This window comes from Talpa occidentalis, unplaced genomic scaffold, assembly GCF_014898055.3.
Source record: "Talpa occidentalis isolate TD23 unplaced genomic scaffold, MPIMG_talOcc4v2.1 talOcc4.3, whole genome shotgun sequence".
In the NCBI taxonomy this organism is placed as follows: domain Eukaryota; kingdom Metazoa; phylum Chordata; class Mammalia; order Eulipotyphla; family Talpidae; genus Talpa; species Talpa occidentalis.
This window is the reverse complement of record NW_023603184.1, coordinates 18398311-18424074: the sequence shown is the minus strand read 5'-3', so window position 1 is coordinate 18424074 and position 25764 is coordinate 18398311. Positions and strand designations below refer to the sequence as shown.

Sequence of the window (25764 nt, the reverse complement as noted above, 5' to 3'; positions counted from 1 at the left end):
AAAATAGCACTTATATCAGACTACTGAACATGGTCTGATGGTTGGTTCAGGACTGATAATGGATATAGTTTATACTTTTTAGTGTTTTAGCTGGGCATGAATTGAAAGTAAAACTGGCTTTTTGGTGTCTTATCTGAAGGGTCTTGCATACTGTCATAGGAATTGTGGGCCAGAACAGAACCGTGGGCTTTGTCAATAGACACTGAACTCAATCATCAGCAATGATGGCTGCAACTGAGAAAATAGAGCCTCAAGACTTGGGAAGCAGGGAACTAAATGAATGAAAAAGTGAACAGGAACTACACTTGAACTTGGTCAAAATGTTACCCTATTTAGGAGATAAGTTCTTCTTCCTTATCTTTTAAGACCTCTTAACAAATTGGTGATAAAATAATAATAAAAAAAGACATGCTATTTTCATTTGGATACAGGATATGAACGTCTGAGTCATATAATGTCTGGTAAAGATGGCATATTCAGGATATTCATAAAACTTAACTTGACCTTCCCTTCAAAGGAATTACAAAGGTAGGCAGAAGTATACTCCATTTCAGTCTAGCCAAATACATCAGGCAAATACAGTTGGTAGGTAGGCACTGTTGTTCTTACAAAGGTTCTTAACTCTTTATTGTAACTTCTCTGTTTACTTATAATAGTGCAATCATTCTTTATCATTTAATACATTAATAAAAACAAAACAAACCTGACAAGCAAACAAAAAGGGGAAGTAAAGAAGTCAAATGTTAACCCCAAACAAACTCGCTAGCACAGTAGGGATAGAACTGTGATAAAATGCTACACTGAAGAGGTTTTCCTGCATGGAAACCCCAGGGTGATGAAGAAATTCCTAAAAATCCCTAAGACACTTTTTGGGGCTCAGAGAGCCCAAGCTATTTTTAAGTCAAAACTACTAATTAAAATTTTTAGTCTTTTTTATCGTAATATTTTCAAGTATTGTATGTTAGAGTTTTGCAGAAGCTAAATGATAACATAATAGCAGAACAATGGAGAAACACCTATGAGAATATGGCTGGTGGGAAAAGTCAGGCATTAAGGAGATTTGCAAAAATTGGTGAAACACCAACTCTCTCACTACCTATTTTTACTTTAGGAAACAATTTTCATTAAAAGACTCTCATGTAATAGGTTAATCAGTTGTTTAAAAATTAATATATAAATGTATTTTTGTAAACCTCAGTTTAAATTTCAAACATGGCAATATGGATAAATGGACACCACGTAAACAAAAGCTCTTTGAGATTCTAAATATCTTTTCAAAGCAGAATGGTGTCCTGAAACCAAAAGTTTAGAGCTACTGCTATAATAGAAAATGAATATATACTTTTTGACTTTCTTCTGCTATTCAGAAGGTGTGAAAGCTTAGGCAAGTTAATTTCAGTGGGTCTTCACTCATCTCATCTGAAAAATGAACATAAAAGTATTGTACCTGCCTGAAGGAAAGCAGTTAAATCAAGTTATCTTTATTTTGCTTTAACACTTATAAGTATCTTAGGCACTGTTAAAAACCAGTGCATGAAATGATACATGGTTTTGATGGCAGCAATATTTAATACCAAAAAGATGAAAAACCCCAAAAGGATGTTTTTTGGGTTTATACTTCTTTTTTTTTTTTTAAAGACTTGTTACTATTTTTTTTTTTAAGATTTATTTATTTATTTATTTATTTATTTATTTATTTATTTATTTATTTATTTATTTATTTATTTATTTATTTATACAAGCACTGGGTACAGTCAGAAGCACGGGAGGGTGAGAGAATTCACCAGAGCCAGAGAGGGGAGCAGAGCAGGCAGAAGGACCGAAGTACACTGCTGAGGGGAGCAGCGGGCGGCAGGAGAGGTCTTGCGCGCCATGTGGGACCCTCCTCTGGTGGCCGGGGAGCAGCCGGGGATCGAACCGGCGCTGCGGAGGCTTTGGGCAGCTTTGCAACCCAGCGCTCAACTGCTGCGCCACCGGGGAGGCCCAGGCTTTATACTTCTAATGTTCATCAAATGAATCTATTACGATGGTTCTCTCAATGGAACATTTTACCTCATTTACCTATAGAATCACCGCTCTACTACATGGCAAAAAAATGTTTTGGAACAAATTCTAAAATATAACTGTTAAGGCCTAACATTAAAGTAAAATGTCTCACATAACGGTTTCAATAGAGCTTTATATATTTCATTAAAAAAATCCCCAGAATACGAGAAAAGGTATTGGGTGAGATATATAATTCTAAATTTAGCTGTTAGTACATACCTTTATGCAAAAGAACTGCTAACATGGTAAACTGATTATTTCATTAAATATAATTTGTAGATTATCTTTATATGCCATGAAATTACCCAACAGATTCACCTTAATACAAATCTCAGACTCTATATACTCTAGAACCATTTATAGCTAAAAATATGTTATGCGATTCTTTTAGTGCTTCTGATAATAAACCTCTATTGGAGAGAGTCCAAGACAGAAATAAAATTCCTTGCCTTAGCAAAGCAGTTTAGTAAGACTATAGCTTGATAGATATGTCTGTATGTTAAAAAAAAAAAAAAAAAAAAAACAAGCAAAAACTCAGTGTCTCAATGTCTTCCTCTGTTTTTCAAGTTTAACTACAACCAATAAAATTTAAGAGGCTTTATCTCCATTGCTTACCTCGTCTCATAAAAATAGCTATAAGAATTGGAACACATGTACTGAAATGACCAAAAGTAAGAAATCATAAAAGGCAAGTGGGCTGAAAGAAGGCTACTAAGCATAAGAATAAAGATAGAAGTAAAAAAAATATTAAAGAAACCAGCCAAATCCATTCTACTACTCTGCCTTAAATCTTTCTATTACTCACAATGCAAATTCAATGGGGTTAAATAAGATGAAATAAAGTTAACAATTTAGAGGGTGGTTAAATAGATCAACTTTATTAAGCGTACTAAATAATAGCATTCAAATGTTCAAAAAATGGCATTTTGATTCCAACCTCTGATAATGTATTATTCCTTTGCTTCAAAGATTGTCTTTCACTATAAAAATCAATTGTAAAACTCCTGGCATCCAAAGTTGCCACAATCTGGCCCACTGTCCTATCTTTCAATCTATTGTCAATAATTCCCAATATGGAAAATGTCTTCATTCATGTGCCAACTCCAATCCATTCACAATGATTAGGTCTGGTCATTTTCTGATTGTGAGAGAGTATGGCAACCAATCAATCAATATATGCTATGGGGAAAAGAATAGAAATTGGTAGGAAGTTTTGTATAGTATAGTCATATACTTCCATACACACTGTCTTACAAAAAATCTGGTCAAACTGAGATCCCACTATTCCAATTTTCTCCCATTGTTATTCTCAAGCAAAGCCCTGTATATATCAATAAATGTAGCCTCTTTTCTAGGAAATCTTTCATAATCACCAAAATTAGAAGCCACAGTTTTCCCCTTTGAGTAGCTATAGTATTTAGAGAATGTATAGCAGAGTGAATAAGAATGCAAACTTTGAAGCAAGACAGGGAGAGTTTACGACTGGTCCTGCCATATTAACTAGGTATATATTTCCAGATAACGGACGTGAGTTCTCACTGCTTTGGTTGTTCACATTTGGTTGACAACATAGTGGTATGTTACTGTAGTTTGTTAGAAGCAATAGAAGAATTAACTCATGCAAAAAAAGAATTTGAAAACTGTCTGGTACAGTTAGTGCTCAATAATATTAGCCATTTTGTTAAATTTATTGTGCCTCTATTCATATGACAATTACAAGTATTTTGTCATTTATATATATTTTATTGCTCCAACTAGCTTGTAAGTAATTTAAAGTCATACACAAACACTTTACCTACATAGTGTGTCTAGATCTATACTTGGGATATATATATAAGTGTTCAATAAAAGCTGTTGTTAAAATTAAAAAACTGGGCCTCCCTGGTGGTGCAAGGGGTAAAGTACTGCACTACGAAACATTTCGCAGCCTCTGCAGCACGAGTTAGATCCACGGCCAGCCAGCGAGCAACCGACATAGCGAGGCAGACCTCTCCTGTCTCGCCCGCTGCTCCCCTCAGCAGTGTGTTCCACTCAGTCTGCCTGTTCTGTTCTCCACTGTCTCTGGTGAGTCCTCTCACCCCCTGCATCTCTGGCCTGTGCCCCAGGTCTTGTATGCTTAAATAAATAAATATTTTAAAAAATTACAAAACTAAGTTAAATTCATGTTCCCAATTCAGTTTTCCTACTACCTTAAAAAGCTTTTAGGGACATTTTAAATGCATCATGAAAAAATATAACTAAAAAGGAATTTTCAGTATACTAAATATATGCACTACAGTATACAGTAGATCCCTGAAACTTATTTATCTTGCATAATTAAACCTCTGTACCAGTTCTGCCTTCCCACAGGCTTTGGTATTCTACTCTCAATTCTTCGGAGTTTGGTTATTTTAGATTTCTCAGATAACTGATATCATGTAAAATTTCTCCTTCTGGGTATGGCTTATTTCATTGAGCATAATATCTTCTAGATTCATTTATGTTGTTGCAAAGAGTTAGATTTCCTTCTTTTAAAAGCTAAACATTATTTTGATGTATATTTAAAAATTGCTAATTGGTTACTTATTGTTAATAGGGTGTTATAAGGTCAATATTATTGTTTATATCAAAATAACAACAATAAAAAATTAAGAGGACAGGAGGAATCTTTTAGAGGTGATGCATAGTTTTTGTGGTAATGGATTCATGAGATTTACTTCCACATCCATTAAGTTGTATACATAAAATACATGCAGGTTTCTTGTATTCAACCATATATCAATATCTTTTCTCATTTTACAGACTGAGAAGAAATTGAAATGCTATTTTTTTAAAGCACTCTTAAAAATTTGATGATTTTCAGACATTAAAAAAATAAAAAATTTTTATATATAATTTTACTTCTGGGAAGGTGGAAAAGGAGAAGACATGTCGGAGGTGGTGGTCAAAACAGACCAGGAAGCTACTATGAGAGAAAGTTTTAAGATAAGTAATATAAGAATTACCTATATACTAAAACTACATAAATACATTAAAAGAAAGTTAAATTTATCATCAGTGAGTACCAAAACCGAAGAGAATAATTATCCAATATTTTCAAATTATTTTTCCAATCTTTGGTGATTTGTATCTTCACATTTCCTCCAGCATTTACAGATGTTTGAAGAGAATGGATGACTAAGTAACCTTGCCTATCAAATTTCTAGAACTAGATATTTCCATGTTTTGACATTTTCTAAAGTTTAATTATAATTTTTTTAAATACCTTTTCTACTTTGTCTTCAGAACACATCATTTCTATTTGTTTATGACACTGTTGTTGGTAGAATGATTTAAGTTCATTTTCTTTCAGTAACATTTCCAACCTCAGATACTCTTGTCTGATTTGTTCTCGATTCTGGAACAAGCAATTCAGAATTTCTTGAAATCTACGAAAAATAAAATACAGTATAGATTTTCACTAACTTCGTGATAAATGGTAACAGTTTACTTAAACGTATGAACAAAAGAATAAAATGCAAATAGGTTAGAGTGATTGCTTCCTATTAAATTACAGAAAAGTTTGGAAAGGATTAGTAAGTTTATTTTCACACAAGGTTTCTTTCTGTTTCTCCTCCAAGGAATACACTGAAGAACATATTAATAAAAATACTGGGTTTTTGGAAAAGGCATGACGCATTTTTGCAACAAAAACAGAAAAAATACATTATGACTTTTCTGACAGTCCAATATATATAGATGGGTATTCATGAAGTCCCTGGTATTAGCCATATACTGCATTCTGTCTACACAACACAACTACTTAGCAAAAAATATTTTACATTTGTTAAGAAAGGATGGATATGTACTCTCCCAATTCACAAGGCCCCATGAGTGACACAGCATTGTTTATTGGTTTTTACCTTGCTGTGAGGAAGTAGTAGGAGGTACATTCAGATGGTACTTCCATGGCCCCTTAGGGAAATGAGATAAGCTTCAGAGATTTTAGCTTCAGAATTCATTATACCAAAAACACAGCAAGTGATTAGCTACCCCCTACAGTCTGGACCCAAAACCCGCATTTTACAACATGGTAAACCTAGAAAATCTACCCAGTCTGTTTGGTCCAAAGGGCAATACAGATTGAGAAAATCAAGTTGGGGCATCTTCACCAAATGTTTCAAGAATGCAACCTAAAGAACTCCTGAAAGGAATTTGCAACCCTGTACCTTACAGAGACAGCAGAACTTCAACCACAGCAATATTTTAATTTTATAAATATATATTTACACTTTCAAATAACAGATCAAGTCTGAGCTACAGTAACAGTAAAAAAGATAAAAAGTCAGTCACACAAACAAAACTCTCAAAGAAAAATTAACTGTGAAACCTTTAAAAGAAAACTGTAACAAAGTATATGCATTTAAAAATAAATGTTCTTTGGCCAGAATTTTAGATATATTTGTAAGTATCTGTGGTAAAAACACTGCCAATTTACGTCAGTAGTTCTTAATGAAACTCTACTGGGAATGAATATAAGCCACAATACATTGACTTTACTGCAGTTCTGTCAAGCTGATAAATATTTCATAGGAAATATGTACGGACAGTGCAATTTCATTGTATTATATTACAATAACGCTGATGCCAGTAAATAAATTGATAAGTTATCTTTAGGTTATACCCAAAGATAATTTCTTAGTTTTCTGTAACATTTTAACAAGGACATAGTTAATATTTGTCAATTTTGTAATTCTGTGGCCGAGAATTATTTTAGTGATTAAGACAGTCCTATGTAACAATATGATTGATAAGATTCCAAGGTTTTCTTTCAGGCTACTTTTTTTTTTTTAATTTTTTTTTTTTAATTTTTTTTTTTTTATAGAGGCATGTTTTTCATTTATTTATTTATTTGTTTGTTTGTTTTGTTTCTACATGCACTGGGTACAGTCAGAAGCGCGGGAGGGTGAGAGAATTCACCAGACCAAGAGCGGGGAGCAGAGCAGGCAGAAGGACTGAAGTACACTGCTGAGGGGAGCAGCGGGCGGCAGGAGAGGTCTGCGCTCAGACTAGTTACTGTTGAGGGAAAATGCCAAAGGCTATGCTGTATAAAATTTTATGATTTTATCACCACCACTTTATAAAAACAAGTCAGTTATTTAATGTGTTGTGTGAATTAAAACAACATTATTTGTTAAGTCAGGTAGAAAGTTGAAACTAGAAAATTATCCAAATAAATTCTGATTTCATATTTCTGACCATTTCCCTGCTGAATTAATTTACTAGAAGGAAAGGCTCAATGATTCAAAGCCACCAATTCAAGAAAAGTCTACTAATTCAAGGTTTTGAAAACTAGATATTGGTTAGATATTGCTATTCAGCAATTTCATGTAAGCAGGAACTCCAAGCTGAGCATGTGGTGACTTAAATTTCAAAAAACTTATAAGAATAGAGTGTCTGATTTCTTGAGGATCAATTCTATATTTAATTATCAATATGAAGTAACAACAACTAGTAATACATTAGAGTTAAAAATTTTCTTTGCTAGGGCTGAAGAAGTAATGAAGAATAACCTTTGTTATATATAATAAAAAGCATCCTAAGACTAATTAACAATTTAACCATGGTAAGAGGTTATTAGGAGGATTAACAAAACAATTTAAAAAAATTTAGACGTGTTAGAAAATCTACGTATAAGTGGAGATCTTGCACTCTAACAATACTTAGATTAGCTTAATGCTGTATGAAAAACTTACACATTGTCATTGATTGAGAGAAGTATATTTATTCTTTTGATATTTGTAATTTTGATATAGCATGCCATGGGAGTAAAAGGATTAAGATATGAAAGATATGATTTATAATTCTTGCTTTTACCTGTAAGAGAACAACTCCCTTTAAATTTCAGAAGGTTGCTATAGTGGGCAGATGAAATTAACATGGGCCTAAAATAATTAAAAACTACCAAGTCATCTGCAAAAGTAAAATGATATTATTACTAGATAACTATATCCTAACATCGAGGGAGCCATTAAGGCAGAAAAACACTTTTCATCTTAAATCTGATATTTTACATTAACTTCAATATACCAGGCCAATTTAAAAAAGGTATTGTACCTGAAATTAGGTTGAAAGGCATCACTGACCAGTGTTCCTTATGCACACTAGGACATCTTTTACAAACTAAGAGTTCCAAAACTGTGAATAATCCTTAGTTATATTGTGGCTTAGTTTTTCACAATAGAAACTTGGCTCTGGACAATGTCAAAGTTTAACTTTATTCAACTTTAATCAAAGTTCCTTTACTATAGGTCCTCCGAGTGGTTTTAATACGCTGATATACTTCAAAAAAACTCTTAGAGTCTAACTTGTTTAATCCAGGAATTCTTTACTGTCTTTTTAGAAATAGTCAAGATTGACAGAGGATCCTCACTGGCTATTCTAGAAAACTAATCTTAGATTTCCAGCCTCCAGACTGTGAGAAATACATTCTGTTGTTTATAAACTGTCCCGTCCGTGGTTATTCAACTTTTTAGCAGCAATCTGAATGGTATAAGATATCAGAGAAGAAAAATATGAAAACTGCTAAAAATTAATTTCTTAAGTGACATAAATTACTTTTTCCATCTAAGTCCTGTTTGATCACAACTAAAATGACCTGATCTCTAAAGTGTGCAATATAAAGAGTAATCAAGGACTTCCTGAATTCATTTGAGTATATAAAGACATACTTATTACAACAAATGATAACATATCTGGCTAAATTTTAAAGCTATAAATTCTTCAAAATGAGATCTTAATGTCACTTTTACCTTTCAATTTCTTTTTCTTGAGGATTTGAAATCATTAACTTTGCTTTGCTATTTTCGTCAGTAAAGGCTTTCTGTTCATAAGTTTTCAGTTTTTCTTTCAACATTAAAATCTAATAGAAAGAAACATTTGTTAAAATACAAAGTAAGTTATGTCCCCATTGTACACGGCCACAACAAATTTTAAATGTCCAAAATGAACCAAACAAGCTAGATTTCGATTGTAAGAAACGTCAAGTTTTGAGACAATTAGACTGAAAAATCCCATGAATGAGGAACTGAGGGGGTTTAACATAACAAAGTACAGAGTAGACATACCTCTTCTTTCTGCTCTTTACAGATCTTTACATACTGAGTTATATGATTGTTGAGGTTAAGAACATTGCTCTTCAACTGTTAAAAGACCAAAAATTTTTGTGTGTAAAGATATTGATAATTCTAGTTATACAAAGAAGAGAAATAGCATTATTCTTCATTAAGTCAGTTACATGAACTCAGAATTTGTGACAATTATAATCATGTGACAATCATGAAAAATTATGTTATGCTTAAAAGCTATGAAAGAAAATATGTTGAGTACATTAATACAGATAAAATTACAAAGAAATTGCCTTATAGTGTAAAGGTATTTTTAAGAGCATGCAAAGCATTCATTCACAATATAAAACAAATTGCACACTTTCTTTTTATTTTGACTTCCAGGAAATTCACTGGTAATTTTATTCTGCACTCAATGATAACTTGAACTACTTTTTAACGAGTTCTTATTACAGTTTACACTTTTTGTAATACTATGGAACCTTTGGCAGCTATGAAACAGAGGTGGAACAGAGGGTAGAACATCTAAGTCCAAATGCCTGACTGGGAGGCCCTGCCTGCTTCTCTCATTTAATTGACTTAGAAATAAGTATTTAAAATTACTTTGAGCATGGGATTTGTGAACTGTAAAGTAGAGCAACAATGCCTCACTCAGTAAGTTGGTATAAGGATAATATGATGAGGGGTCTCCCCGGTGGTGCAGCGGGTTGAACACAACGCTGTGAAGCTGTCTGCAGCCTCTGCAGTGAGGGTTCAATTCCCAGCCAGCCAGGGAGATTCCCACATGGCGTGGCAGACCTCTCCTGTCATGCCCACTGCTTCCCTCAGAAGCGTATTTCGGTCAGTCAGCCTGTTCTGTTCCCCGCCCTGTCTCTGGTGAATCCTCTCACCCTCCCACGCCTCTAGCGTGTACCCCAGCTCTTGTATAAAAATAAATAAATCTTTAAAAAAAAGGATTATATGATGAAAAACCTTTGTATACTCACATAGTACAACCTTTCCCAATTAGTAATATAATTAATATATTGATATTTCTACAATGAAGACACAAACTTGCTAATCTTTATACAATGTAAGTAACAGAGTAGTAAGTAGGAAACCAATCATATCAGTTGAATTCTAGATCTCTTCCTACTCTGAGACCCTACAATTTTTAAACATACATCTTGTTTGATTTACATTTTTTAAATTACCCAAATTATTGGCAAAAATACTGAACTAATCAATCATTATTATACTGATGGAGCTATGTAGAGATTGGTTACATATACATGAGGAATGAGGAAATGAATTATTTAAAAAGGGATATTTACTTTGTAGAGAGAGGCAGATATCATGTTTATATTAAGATGAAGAAACTGAGGATAGATGAACATGTCCATAGTGTTTAGGCAAAAATGCTTATGCTGGGTGAAAAAAAAGGGTCATCCTTGGCTACAACAAATGTATTAAAGCCTTGAATAATTAGCACAGGGTGCCATCAAAATATGTGCCATGATGTGAAAGAGATAAGAAAGGCATTAAAGTATCTAGTACCTGAAAGACTAAATAATGTTATTATATATTTAATCAAGATGCTTAATGGCTTAATTATCTAATGCAATTGTTAAATTAATAAACTATTTTCTATCTCATGAGTAGAAATATAGCTTTAATTATTTTATTAGAATTATGAAAACAGTATGCACCCAGTGTCCTCACAAGGAAGGCAAAGTAGAGTAGACATACTTACAGAAGATTTAATGTCCTTTGCACGGTTAGCATACTTAAGAGTATTATATGTGTCATCGTAGAATACAGAGGAAGGACTAACCGCAGCTATCATTATAGTCTGACAGTTTCCTCCAAGAGAATCCTTTAACAAGCGAGTGAGCTTACTATTTCTGTAAGGAATATGCTGATTCTTTCTCTGAAAGAACAAAAAAAGAATTCTTATGTCATTTTCCACATTTAAACCTGCTACTTCACTATAAGAATTTAAGTACTACCCAACTTTGCTCAGACATGATATAATTGATAACGGAAATCATGACAATGAATCTTATGGAACTAATAAATGAACGTATAAAACAAATATCCTATTTAAAGATTTAAAGATCCTATATTTCCATCTGAATAAGTATGAAATTTAGTTAATAACAAAATATCAATATTATTTCATTAATTGAGATAAGAATATGCCAAATAAATATGAGATTTTAACAATAGGAGAGAGGAGGGAATATTTAACAATTTTTTTTCATATTATCTTAACAGACACTTTGTATTTTGTATCTAGAACTAGTCAAAAACAAAACATCTATTTATTTAAAACGTATTTCCATTTTTTAAAAGGAAGTAAAATACAAAAGAAACTACTACACATATGTCCAACACAAATATAGTGGAGGATTAATTCATTTGTGCACTGCATAGATTTACTTCTCTCCTTAAATAACCATTAAACATGGATACAAAGTAAACTATAATCTTACAGAGCCTTCATATGAAAATACAATAGAGTTCAAAGAGAACTTAAATTTTTAGGCTTTCTTCTCTAATTGAAAACAGAACATTATAATGTCAAGCTGAAAGCAACTTTATGTTACCCAATATAAATTTTTCATACTACCAAAGAGGAGACGCTAAGCAAACAATGAAATAACTTGACTCATTACTGGTAATTCAGATCTAGACACAGATCCTAGCACTGAACCATGCTATTTGAAATAATTTTATATATACAAGACATGCATTACATACTGACTCATAAATAACTCCAAAGAAGTCAATTATTAAAAAGTTAAGTTGATGTGAAAAAATGGCTTAATTTCAGAAAACTAGCTTTATACCAGGCAGTCTCCTTCATTTTTGAAATTTTATCTTAGGATAGAAGAACTCCTGCTTTTGTAACCTCCACGATTTCAGTAATTTTCCTTTTTAAAAAAGACCCTCCCCCCAATCATTTTAATACACATCACAAAATATATCAAAATGCAAAATTTTCAATAGTTAATAGTAATTTCCCTAAAAGTTTGAGCCTGATTGGAGCTTATATTTTAATGTTTAAAACAGAAAGTTATCTTTATAAATACAAAGGTTATGCAGTAAGCTGTGTTCTACAAGTATTTCTAGGCAATGTTAAATATTTTTAAATGTCTTCAAAGCATAGACAACACTGTCCTATTAGTTGATTCAACTATATTTTGTACCTTAAGCCCCTCTTCCTTCTAAGAAACAAAAACTCTTTAATATTTAACCCAATTTTATATTAGATAAAATAATAACCAGAACAGATCTTAATTTTTCTAGAATATGATTTGTCTTCAAGCCAATTTAATTATTATGCTTGCTGTGTAGTGATCATTAAACAGTCATTTAAAAAATCAAGTTCAAAATAAGTGATGAGAAAGGACCATAAAATATTAACTTCTGATCTGAAATTCATTACATTCATTCAGTAAATTCTAATTATACAAAAAGAAATTAAAAAACAAAACAAAACAGAACTACAGCTTTGTTTGTTATACTAGGTTTTCTAAGCTTGTGCTCTGTATCTAACTGTTATTGACTTACACTTAAAATTTGATAATAGAACTGTAAAACAAAATTACCTTAAATAGTTTTTCCTATGAATTATGCCTATTTCAATGTTGCAAAATATTTAAACAAGTAAACATAGAGGACTTACCTTTGTATCTGCTAGGGCATTGATGACATTCCCAAGAGCTAAAAGTGATCGATTAATATTTGTGCCTTCTATAAACCGGGTCCCTTTCGCATTGGTAGTACTGGCTCTCTCAGACCCTGCCAAGTCAATGAGTGACATCTTGGCAATACGGACATTTTGATTTATACTTGCTGTTTTGTCTTGTTGTCTCAAATAAATCTTTTTGAAATGAAGGGAGAATAGGGAAAACAAGGATAAGATTTAACACAATTAAAAAGGAAATACACTTTAATTGTAAGAGTGTAAAATCGATATTACTTTCATTTAAGAGCAAACTGAACAAAGTATAATCTGACTCATATTCAAGAGTAGTGAAAGTAATGTTCAAAGCTGAGAAAAATTTTAAATGAAAAGACTATCTGAGGGCAAATAACTCTTGATCTAATAGAAGGTCAAAACAATTGGTTTGTATTCTGGCAACCCTTGAACCAGAACACAGAATTTTCAGAGGTGGTGGTGAGGCACAAGCCCTTTAGAAATAATGTTTCTTAGAAATAACCAAGGGAAGTGGACAGACTGCTTTGCATGTCTCCAGGGACTGTTTTCAAAGGAAAGTTGAATTTAAATGTTGAACCAAACTGAATAGTGAATTTATTCTAATACAAAATTGTATGTCATAATTAACTAAGAAAATGTCATATATATAAATCTAGTAAAGTTATCGTTGTCATGTTCAACTTCCCACTACAGTAAATTGTTAGTCAATTATTTCACATGACTTTGTAGCAGTTTACTGGAAATAAATTATGTGCTAAATATAAAAGAAATGGGGAAGACAGGATTATTCTATTATAAAATCTTTTCATTAATTTTTCTATAAAGCAGGGTCAAATCCACTTTGAGGAAATCTCATAGTTACAGACAAACATTTTTCTCAAGACTACTGATAAAATGAAGAGTTTTGGAATAGAAAGATTAAGAAACATGAACTAGAGAAAATTTGAACAGCTTGATTGCTTCAATGATGACTTAATCACAAGTGCCATATTACATGATTCAGAATGAAGCTATATATAATCATTTATATATTAAAAGACTGAAAGCTTTAAGAATAATAGATACGAATCTATGCTTTAGCTCTTTATTAAATTCTATTCTTAAATATACTATATTAACTAAATCATACTTTCTTTAGGAATACAACTACTTACAAGGCCACTATGGTGAAATTGTTAAAAAAAAAATGAATCAATACCCTTCCAACTTACTGGTTCTGTAAATTTAGATCTATAAAGTTTGCTCTAAATAGAAGATTAACTATTGAATACATTGACCATTTTCATCAACTTAAAAAAAGAAAAAGCCCTCTATCACTATCATTTTCCTATCCTATACCCTTACACAGGTAAAAATTTACATTTCTGATCTAAATAATTTCAAATCTAAATAGTCTTGATAGAATCTTCTCAAAGTCATAAAGTAAAGCAAGTACAGAAGTCCACAGAGAGACTTTTTTTTGGTTTCTGCGAAAACTACTATCTATTAATTTGGCTTCTTTTATTTGAAATTTAATATTAACAGTGATAACCTAGTAGCCTGTTACCTGGAAAACAGCATGAGAACGAGAAGATGTAGCATTTACATCAGTGGGATGTTGCGTCCTGTTTTTGTTCCCATTATCTAATAACTGTAAAATTTCTTCTGAGGATTTGGGCTAGAAAAGTATAAGTTGAAGAAAAATATACAAGTTAGACATCTTTTTTTAAAATTGTCAACAAACTTTTAATGGGAAAGATGACACTTAAAGGTAAGGCAAAAGGCAGGAAAATGCTTTCTATAAATTAAGTCTCATTAAATATTGACTATGTATCATTTGCTTAGTACTCTGGCATTAAATCAGAAATAAAAGATAAAATCTTATCTAGGGAGATAACATAAATGCATTAAGTGGAGAACACACAATATCAAATGTTCACATAGAGTTTTAAAAGAAATGTTCATTCAATTATTTAAAAGGAAACAGAGACTGAAGATACACCCTGATTATTTAACTGTAATGGCTTTCTTCTTTCTTAAACACAGTGGAAAATAAGTAAATGGCTGGAGGAAACAGTTAACTAACTGCATTTGTTATTCAAAGAAAGGAAAAAGATTTTATAAACATACCTGGTGTAAAGTCAGGCCCTGAACAATTACTCCCTTTTGGGCATCTTCCCGGACAGCGAGTGGTCCTGAATTTACTAAAAGATCACGAATCTGTTCATTGTATACCTTAAAACAAAAAGAAATACTTAATATTGATGTCAAGTAGTAACATCACACTTAAATCATTGCTGATTTAAGGTTATATTGCAATTGTCTTAAAAGAGAAATAACACACCCCTGAAAAGTTTGATGCCCTAGGCTTAAGAAATTTACAGGCAGAGTCATTATACCTTTGTCCTAAAACTCCTAATTTGATAACTACAGTGAAACAGAGATAATAAAATAGTTGGAATTGTCTTTTTCTTTGCCTGGAAATAGAACATGATATACGGGTATGGGAAATTCTAATGATCTTTAACATGAGTTATATGGGGGTGGCATGGTTCTTACTGGAGAAAATATTTTATTATTTTATGATGCCTAGGTAGTTCTAAACATTTTAATTTTTAGGTTTTAAAAGTTAAAGAAATCCTATACTCAATGACAGATTGCATGTATTTCATTTGTTCTTCCATTATACTAAGTTTAATAGGTAATTCTTTTTTTTTTTTTTAAAGATTTATTTATTTATTTATACAAGCACTGGATACAGTCAGAAGCGCAGAAGGGTGAGAGAATTCACCAGAGCCAGAGCGGGGAGCAGAGCAGGCAGAAGGACCGAAGTACACTGCTGAGGGGAGCAGCGGGCGGCAGGAGAGGTCTGCGCGCCATGTGGGACCCTCCTCCGGCGGCCGGGGAGCAGCCAGGGATCGAACCGGCGCTGCAGAGGCTGCGGGCAGCTTTGCAACCCAGCGCTCAACCGCTGCGCCACCGGGGAGGCCCTTAATAGGTAATTCTTAATGATCAATTCTATAAAGGGACCATCCCATCTCTCCTACTTCAATAATGAAAAAATGAAGGCTCTAGGAAGTTATATGATTTGCTTCTGGTCATAAAGGTAACAGCAGGGATTAGAGCCCAGATACCTTATTTTGTTGCATAGCATTGAATACATTTTATCTTTGCCAATTTTGGTTTTAGTAACTTCTGTAAGTAATACACATGAATAGTACTACTGATTTGATCTTACACATTTATTAAAGATATGTTTATTACTTTCCAACCAAATGACAATTACAACTAATACTGATGAGAAGAAAAAAAATACAAAATTAAATCTTTAAGAAGCAGTTTATTTCCATGTTCTAATAAAAGCCCACTGAGAATTTCTGGTGCAATTGACTACAGTGAATGATTAATTTTTTTAAATTCAATAAACTGTTAATAGTGAGTGATAATGTGAAGAGGTAATTTTTTTAGTTCTTATTTCTCTGATAAGGAGCAGTCACTTTTGTCCTGCTTTCAACTACTTCAATCATACAAAATATACAATTAGGACAATCACTTTCAAGCTGGTCTATGCAAGAGAATCACCTGGGAGCTTTTAAAAATCATGGATGCCTAGGCCACAATCCAGAACTATCAAATTAAAATGTCCGAGGGACAAGGCCTAGACATGTTTGTTTTTAAAAAGCTACATAGGCAGTTTTGGCTCACGGTCTAAGTGGAAAACCATTAGATTAGACAATGCCTTGACATTAAAAACGCAAAAATAAATTGAGGAAAAACTGAAAATAATGAAAATAACCAAACTTCAAAATTCTCCCAGTTATGAAAGGATCCAAGAAATAATGAACACTGCCAAGGCTTTTTCCTAAGTACAGAACAATTCTTTTCAGAATGTAACTACAGAAAAAGTTTTACTTCTTTAATCTAACCTTTAGCAAAATGCATAATCTTAACCAATTTTGAAATGTGAAGAAAATCTAACCACCATACTATAAAAGATTTGTGACTTACTAGAAAGTTTATCTGACACCACAAATGAATAGGTAATAAAATCGGGAATTTATGTAACTGTATTGGTTTCTGAAATATCTAAACATTAAAATTAGAGTGTCTGACACTGAGATATGACTTGAAAGCCAGTAATTATTAAGAGGGTAGGAGGAGTCAAAATATGATATGTCAAAAGAACACAAAGGACATCATGATGACGTTTTGACTGGCCAAATTTGGTATAATATGGGCATACAAACAAATTAATAATTACGGAAAGGGATTATAAATTATTGAATAATATAAGACTCCTTGAGTCCATACTGATACAGTAAAGGGCTGAGAAAGCTCTTATAACAGAAAACAAGTGAATAAATATAGGAGAAATAATGGAACTTAAAAATCACTATCATCTACCATAATAATAATTGATTCAGGTATTAATCATCAATGGATTTTAATAAAAAAGAGTTTGAGGAATAAACAGAATAATTACAATTGTTTTCCCATGAGGAACGCTTTTTTAATTATAAAGGGTAAAATAGTATCTTTATAGTCGAGAAACTTTGTAGTCACTAGCGAAACAAAATTGATCAAAGTAGGTAGTTGGAAATGTGACTAAATGCATTAAGTCTCTGTATATGATACAATAAGAATTCAACATTATTACTTCTACAGTGTTCTTCTCAGAATATGATGTGAATTTAATCATGAGAAACCCAGGCTATGAGTTTTCTGACAGCATCATAAAATATGAAGAAAAACAAAGTTCCAGATAAAAGAGATAAGTGTTCTGAATGCAATTCATGATCTTACAGATTTGCTTTATTAATAAAGACCATTAGCTAAGTCCCAATATCTCAATAAGTTCTGTTGATTAGTGTTGTATCACTGTTAATTTACTGATTTTGATAACTATTCAGTGATAAGAAAATCTCCTGTTTTTGCAAGTTTGTAACTTAGTTTAGGAAAAAAAAATACAGAGAAAGAAAGCAAGTACATATTCATATATGGGGAATTTAGGTGATGAGTATCTTAATGTTCTTTGTACCTTTGTTGCTGTTTTTCTGTCAGAAATTATGCCAAAATAAAATAATACTGAAGGAATTTGAATGATTGTATGCATTCATGAAAAAATTCTTATATGATTTGAACCAATCACGGAATTTCTTAAAGAAAGGTTTTTAATACTATTGATTAATCTAAAACATGATATTGCCAACTTACCTCCAAGTAAGAAACTGCAGTACTGCATACTTTTTCTTCTTTAATCTCATCCATACATTTGTAAAGGTCTAGCATTGTTAGGTACATCACTCCAGGTTCAGTAGCTGATCCTAGCATTGTGTGGGTCTTCCCAGCTCCAGTGGCACCATATGCAAGTACTGAGTTTTTATGAAAAGGCATCAAAGCTCTTTGTTATGACATATTAACATCACCATATTCACTGTTTAGTGGATAGTTCCATCTGGATATTTTGGACAGTAACTTATAATACCAACAGACCCCAAATTAAGTCATATGCTTAAAACCCGGGAATGTTAGCACAAATTTACTCTCTCCTATATTCTCCATTCTAATTAATGGTACAATCACCGGCTGGTTCCCTATCACCTGCTCCTTTTATTAAAAAATTTTAACTAAACAAGTATCAGTCTTTCTGTCTCTTAGTCTCAATCTTCTTTAATCCATCCCTTAGAAATTGCATACTTACTTTTATAAATAAGGAATCTGATCATGTTAAACCTTAATTGTTCAACAGTCATATTGAGAGTTCAAATTCTTTGCCTTGGGATATTATCCAGCACTCTAAGAGAGGGCTTTTGGTTAACTCTCCAGTCTATTTCTTCCTTGCAGTGATCTAGGTATATTAGATTATTTGCTCTCCTTTCTATTCTGCTACCTTTCTCCCGGAGTCTCTATTGAACCCAGCTGGAAAAATTGCATCTGTTGTAAACATATAGCACAAACTTCACTTTCCTGTGCCTTCCCTAACCATCTTAGGTAGAAACAGCTACTCTCTCACCTGACCCCTCTATATATGCCATGAATCCCTCTTTTCTTCCCTTTTTCACACTTTATTTCCAACTGTGAGCGTCATCACAATAGAGGTCATTTATACTTTGCATTTAGTAAATCCCCTGGCACAAAGCAGGTATTCAATGCAAGTTTGCTGAATGAATTCCTGATAGAAGTCACTTATAAAATTTCTTTAAAAAGTCTTTTGTTAAGAAAATTACTTTGTCGTGCCTCCCTGGTGGCACAAGGGGTTAAGCACAATACTGTGAAGGTATCCACAGCCTCTGTAGCATGAGTTCAATCCCTGGCTGGCCAGGGAGCTACCCACATGGCACAGCAGACCTCTCCTGTCTCGCCTGCTGCTCCCCTCAGCAGTATATTTCAGTCTGCCTGTTCTGTTCCCCACTCTGTCTCTGGTGAATCCTCTCACTAGCCCCCCACCCCACCGCACCTCTGGCCTACACCCAAGTTCTTGTATGCATAAATAAATAAATCTTTAAAAAATTACTTTGACTTCAAGATTCTAATCCAGTACTATGTAGACATCAAGTGTTTCTTCAAATTTAGAAAATAAAAAATCACTCTCTACATTACATAGTGAGTCCTTATACTTACTGAGGAGAATTTTATAAGCTAACCCTAAATCTCTCTGCTAAGCTAAATGTTAACAAACAACAAAAACAATTTTCAACAGAATGAATTAAACTTATGTATGCTTCATTTTGTTCAATTTTATGTACCTCAAGTCTTAAGACAGTGAGATAAGAATATAAAATAAGGAAAACAAATTGTTAATTTGGTAGAGATTTTTTCATTTGGAGTCAAGAAAAATCTAAAAAATCTCTAAAGACAAGAAGTTTCATGAACAAGGAAAAGAATATTTGCTTAATATGAGAATCACAGCAGTTCTAATCAATAAACCACATTCCATTCTTGCTTGACCAAGAGGGTACATCTTCTCTAATAAAACTGAAGGAGTCAGTGAATGACAGTGAAACATGTTATAGTTTTGGGCTATCTTGAAGAAAATGTCGTAAAATGCAGTAATCATAAAATGACATATTAATAATTAAGTGCTTAAGTGCCTTGTAAGCATTGGATTAACTGGCCTTTTGTATATTTTTCTTTCTAGGAAATCAACTTGGTCTTTCTGAAAGACAAATTATTATAGGACTCTCCAGGGCAGAAGGGATTTTTTTGTGCTGAAAACATGCTAAAATAGCACATGAAATTCAATTACTATGGAGTTTTAACTTTTTTATTTCAAGGTACTGTAAAGAAAAAACAAAACGGTCCTATAAAGAAATTTCCCAGTACTGAGATGTCCTACTATTCTTCAGGAATAGAGAGTTGTATAATTCAGCAGGGGGAACAATTATAAATACAAACTGTGAGAAACTTGATGTCAAATGCCAGAAACATGTTATTGGGTAAAACAGGAAACTGAAGATGACAGTCTATAAGGACCACAGCAAGATTCTGGAAGACATTTTCACAAATGATGTATTTTATACATGATGACTAAATTTCAAAGAAAAGTCTACATATACTGTGAAAGTCTACTGAAGCTAAGAATTTTTAGCAAACAAGCATCTTAAAGTTGATTACATAGAGAAGATACGGCCAAGTAGATATCTCTTCTAATATAAAACTGAAATCAGATGGAAAAACTCCAACTGAATTAATTACCTGTGCAATTATATCCATTCAAAAAACTATGAAGAATTGGCTTAGTAGTATGTTCAAAAACTTCCAACTGAGTCGAAGTTTCATCAAAAACAGCATCAAACACAAATTTAAGATCCTTATTTTGTCTCTTTGCTATATCTCGATTTATAGTTTTCTTTCCATGGAAAAAACTAATTTCTTCTTGTTTGGGATCAAAAACTAAGATATGCTTATCCACAACATGGACCACTTTATGGAATCCAATTGCCTTTTCTTTTGTGTTTTCAGGACGTACACGGACAACTACTTTCATGTGGTGACACAGGTCTTCCTCGGTGACAGCCATTGTAGATTATCTTGATTCCTCAGCTTATATGAATGTCTGAATATTTCTTTGAAATTAAAAAGTAAAATTAAGCATTAATATTAGTTCTGTTTGTATGCACAATGACAGGCATATAGAATTAATAAAAAATATATTAAATTCAGCTTCACTCACCTGGTAAATGTTAGTGTAAATTTACACACACACACACACACACACACACACACACACACACAATCTTCAGATAGTTCTTTATCTTATTCAGAGTACAAGTTAAAGTTCTTTTAGTGGTTTCCATTTTTTAGCTCATGTCTTACTATTGTTCCTAGTACAGCTAGCAAACCAAACATCTCTGTAGGGTTTTTCTATTAGTCATTCTTTCTACTGCAGAGTGCTTCCCTCAATATCTGCATGGTTCACTCCCTCACTTCTCTCAAATCCTTACTCAGATTAATTCTTTTAAACAATGATAATAAGTATTTATTGAGAATTAGCCATAAAATTTACCAACAGAGGTCAACTAAAAGAAATTCTGGGGTAATGGCAGGAACGAAAACCGGAATGGAAGAAGACTCAGAAAGTGAAGAAAAGGCAGGAAATACTACTACAAAGGTGAGCAAAGAAATGGGTATGGGAAAAGGGGAAGAAGGATCAAGAGAAAATGTTTTTTAAAATAGGAGAAGTAACAGCAATGATAAAGATAAAATATAATACAAAAACCATATATTTTTGAACAGAATTCAAATAAGACCAAAGCAATCTAAAAGCAGAAGATACTGGACACAGCACTCGCTTTTTAGGACTCTGTTCTTTCCTAAAAATAGAACACTAAAGAGGAAAGGATGGTCATTTGGAGTCTAACAATCAGGTCCCAGGTGAATTACTACTCTGCTCTTTCTTCATCCTTGAGCCTCGTCTAGCTCAGCCCCAGAAAGCACCTATTCCTACTCACTTCTATGACCTTGGATAAGTAACATAACCTCATAAATCTCAGGTTTCTCATATAAAAGAGATAATACCTCATGCACTGTTGTGAAATCTGAAATTGTAACAATTTTCAATTATGAAGGCATTTAATAAATGTCAATTTTCCTTCCTTCCTGCCCCATATTCCTGTCTTTTCTTACCAAAGATACTGATCTGCATTCAGTGTTTCCCAAAAGCCTTAGGAATGTCACTTTGGGTAAGGCAATTTTTCCTTGTTTGGAACTGTCCCATGTGTTAGAGGTTGTTCAAGATGTCTGAGCCCTGTCAAATTAAAGGCAGTAGTATCACATTCCTTATGATACCAAAAATCAACTTCCATTTACATTTCTAAAAACTCTTAGAAATTTTCAATAGTACTTTGAGTTTAATATACTTTGTTTCCATTGATAAATACAATATACAAATAAAATGGTTAAATAAACCTTAGATTCTCAAGACTACATGGGAACTCTTGCCAATGAATTCAATAAGTTAACAATTAGATGTTGGAGCTAGACAGCATAGGTTAAAATCTCACCTCTACTACTAATTGGCTATGAAATGGGGCATGTTACTTACCTTACCATGGCTCAGTCTTCTCATCTGCAAAGTGGGATAAATAGTAACTGTCTCATAGTTGTGAGGATTAAACATTTGAAACAGTGCTGCAAAGTATGCACTACAAGTGTTTGCTACTACTGCCACTATGATATACAGTGTAGTAAAAGAAACAATACTAGTGATATAAAAATGTAAAGTGTAACTGTAACAAGGGCAATACCACTATAATGGGGGATAAATACAGATAGAAAGCTACCTAGGAGTGATTAGAGCTGAGAGATGAAGGGTGGATAGTTACTAGTAAGGTTTAAAAAAAAAAAAATTTCAGGAAGGAAAAATAGCTATGCATTCAACAAATGCTTACTGAATATTTTTTATGTGCCAGGTAGGAGATAAGTAAGAAACACTTGTTTGGCTGGGTGACTTTTTACAGACTGAAATGAGGAGTGAGCAGTAAGTGGCTTTCTAGAGCAAGAGCATACACTGCAGGCAGAAAGTCCAAAAACCTGTAGTGGAAAACAGCTTCTACAGGGAACAGAGGCTAACCCAATGTGTAATCAATCTGTTTAACTTTTGTTTCTTGTAATTGTTTAGCTTTAGATTAATGACTGTATTTTATCTACAGTATCTAAATAAATTGCAGGATTCACCTTTGCTCAGTGCTGATGCAGCTGAAGAGAACAAAAGGGAAAGGAGAGGGCTGCATTAAAAAAAGATAAAACTGAGGGCCTCCCCGGTGATGGCGCAGCAGTTGAGTGATGGGTTGCAAAGCTGCCCGTAGCCTCTGCAGCGCCGGTTTGATCCCTGGCTGCTCCCCAGCCACCGGAGGAGGGTCCCACATGGTGCGCAGACCTCTCCTGCCACCCGCTGCTCCCCTCAGCAGTGTACTTCCGTCCTTCTGCCTGCTCTGCTCCCCGCCCTGGCTCTGGTGAATTCTCTCACCCTCCTGCGCTTTTGACTGTACCCAGTGCTTGTATAAATAAATAAATAAATAAATCTTTAAAAAAAAAAAAAAAAAAAAAAAAGATAAAACTGAGTAAGGGTAGATCAGATTTAGAACCTGAATGTAAGACTACAGAGTTTAGACTTGATTTTGAAAATTTATTAGGAATTATTGAAGTATTTTAAAGGGCAATATATCTTCCTCAGGCAATATGTCAAGGAAAAATTTTGATAATTATCTAAAGATGTTTAAGAGCACAATGTAAAATATAACTGCTTTATAACTTGTTACAGATTTTACAACATAAATCTTAATTTTCAAAGTATCACATACTTCCCTACTTTTCAGAACAAATGAGTGAATATAGTCTCCTTAATAAAAAATACCTAAGCTCAACAGATTCATCAAAATGTAAAAATTGGTCTATGTTCAAATATACTGGTATCTTTCAGGGATTAATCAGGTTGTTATTACATACATGATATGTGCTTTCTTTTCTAACAAGTCTAAGTAAAACAGCTGGACATCTAATTGATTCTGAATAAGCCACACAGGAAGCAAATTCCTTGACCATGTTTACTAGTAAGAGTGGCAAAACAAAAGCCTAAATATTGTTATCCAGGCAATGTGTTGATTCAAAGATACTTTTAGATATTGTTCAAAAGATCACAGACTTTGATCAATTTTACCAAATTTATTCTTAAGCAGTATTTGTTAAATAGAATAGAAAAGAGCAAGCTAGTAGGATTTCATTGGTGGAGATAAAACATGAAGGATAAATATTTCCAACGCCATTGTTCATTATAATAAAAAGGCATTTGTATAAAGGTGGTAGAGTATATAAGAAAAAAAGCAATGAAGGGGCAAATGAAGGGACTCTAGTTGTCTATATTAGAAGTGATAGCATTGGACTACATGATATAAGGTCCTTTTAATTCTAAAATTTTGATTATTGCACGTTTAGAAAAGAGTACAAAAAATAATGAGAAATAACAGGTAATGGGTCTTAAAAGTAGACATAGAATCCAATAATACAATTCATTACTTTAGAAGAGGTATACTTACAATATATTTCTCTAAGTGAATCAACTTATTATTGTGCAGTACATTAACAATCACAATGAGGATGCTGAGACATCAAAAAAGTTAAATAATGTTCCCAATTTCTTGTTTATAAAATTAGAGGAATGGGAATATCAGGACTTATGTTGAGAGGGGTAAAAACATTACATCACCTAATAAGGGTAACTAGTAACTAATTTTTGCAATACAGTATGTAGAACAGCTAATTTCTCTGCAAGGTTTAATAAAGAGGTGTTAAAATCTCTCCTACAATTTTAAGATAACATAAGTAAAGCTGGACAGGCAAATCCTTAACTTATAATGTATCTGCTCACCTTGGATAAAACATAAGCTAACCAGCTAAATATTCATGTCTAATTCCAAGCAAATACAACAGGAAATTTTAATGCATTGATTGTATGTAGTAAGACTGTCTTCAAAAGCAAACAGCTCACGTTATGTACTTCATGTTATTCTAAACACGCCAATGAATTCAATGAATAAAGTGCACATTCTTTAGTATGGCCTGTGGGTTCTACATCTGGCCCCTATAAACCTTTCTGACCCATCCTTCAAATGTTATCTTTCTCATCATTTATTTTGCTTGACTCACATTGTCCTGCTTAGTGTTTGTAAAACACTTCAACTTGTTCTGGCTTCATGGCCTTTGTACTTTCTCTACTCTTTGCCAAAAGGCTCCATCTTTAGATATCTGCAACTCTTAATCCCTAACTTCATCATTCAGGTCTGTTCAAATGTCACCTTCCACAGGCTTTCCCTAAAGACTATATTCAAAATAGTGTCACTCTGGCCTTGCCTCTCTAATCCCTTATCTGCTTTATTTTTCTTTCTAGTGTCTAGATTAATTGGAATATATATAATTTGGATACATATTTATTGCTTGTTTCCCTTCTAGAATGTTCACATGTTAAAGTATCCACTTCATCTGATACCCCAAAACCTAGAGTAGGGCTTGCATCAAATATTTACTACTAAATACAAACTTGGGATAAATGATGAATGAACTCCTACAGATTTCAAGATAAATATGCAAAAAAACCCCAAACAAGTGCAGAATAATGGAATTGGCATGCATCTATTTGTAGTCTTCAAAGTTAAATATGTATCTGTATATGCATGTTTTCTTTCAGGAAGAGAACACAAGAAATGGTTAACATAATTGCTCCTTGGGAGGGAAGTGTGAAAGGCTGATTTCCAGCAGGCAGGCTTATTTTCTACTTCATATCCTGCTTGGATTTTAAAGTCTAAGTATTTTTACTTCAAAGTCAAAACAAAACAAAACTATTAAAATTTACCTTAAACCCCTTTCATTTAATAATAACATCTATTTTTATGAGAAATTTTCTATTGTGCCCCTAGTTTACAAATATAAATGTGCTAAGCAATTTACATACTT

General features: G+C 33.0%; 1 protein-coding gene across 2 annotated transcripts in view; it reads right to left on the bottom strand.

Annotated features, from left to right (window-relative positions):
• KIF18A (kinesin family member 18A) overlaps positions 1 to 25764 on the bottom strand; it is a 66164-nt gene that overhangs the window by 38298 nt on the left and 2102 nt on the right. The window contains exons 3-12 of one of the 2 annotated variants that reach the window (XM_037522533.2): positions 21943 to 22063; positions 20512 to 20882; positions 18031 to 18188; positions 14947 to 15051; positions 14384 to 14494; positions 12802 to 12999; positions 10864 to 11040; positions 9132 to 9206; positions 8817 to 8926; positions 5291 to 5453 (exon numbers count right to left, since the gene is read on the bottom strand). In XM_037522533.2, the coding sequence (XP_037378430.1) occupies positions 5291 to 5453; positions 8817 to 8926; positions 9132 to 9206; positions 10864 to 11040; positions 12802 to 12999; positions 14384 to 14494; positions 14947 to 15051; positions 18031 to 18188; positions 20512 to 20836 (1422 nt within the window). In that variant the 5' untranslated portion in view covers positions 20837 to 20882; positions 21943 to 22063. The remainder of the gene's footprint in view (positions 1 to 5290; positions 5454 to 8816; positions 8927 to 9131; positions 9207 to 10863; positions 11041 to 12801; positions 13000 to 14383; positions 14495 to 14946; positions 15052 to 18030; positions 18189 to 20511; positions 20883 to 21942; positions 22064 to 25764) is intronic. The other variant, XM_037522534.2, reaches the window with a different exon arrangement.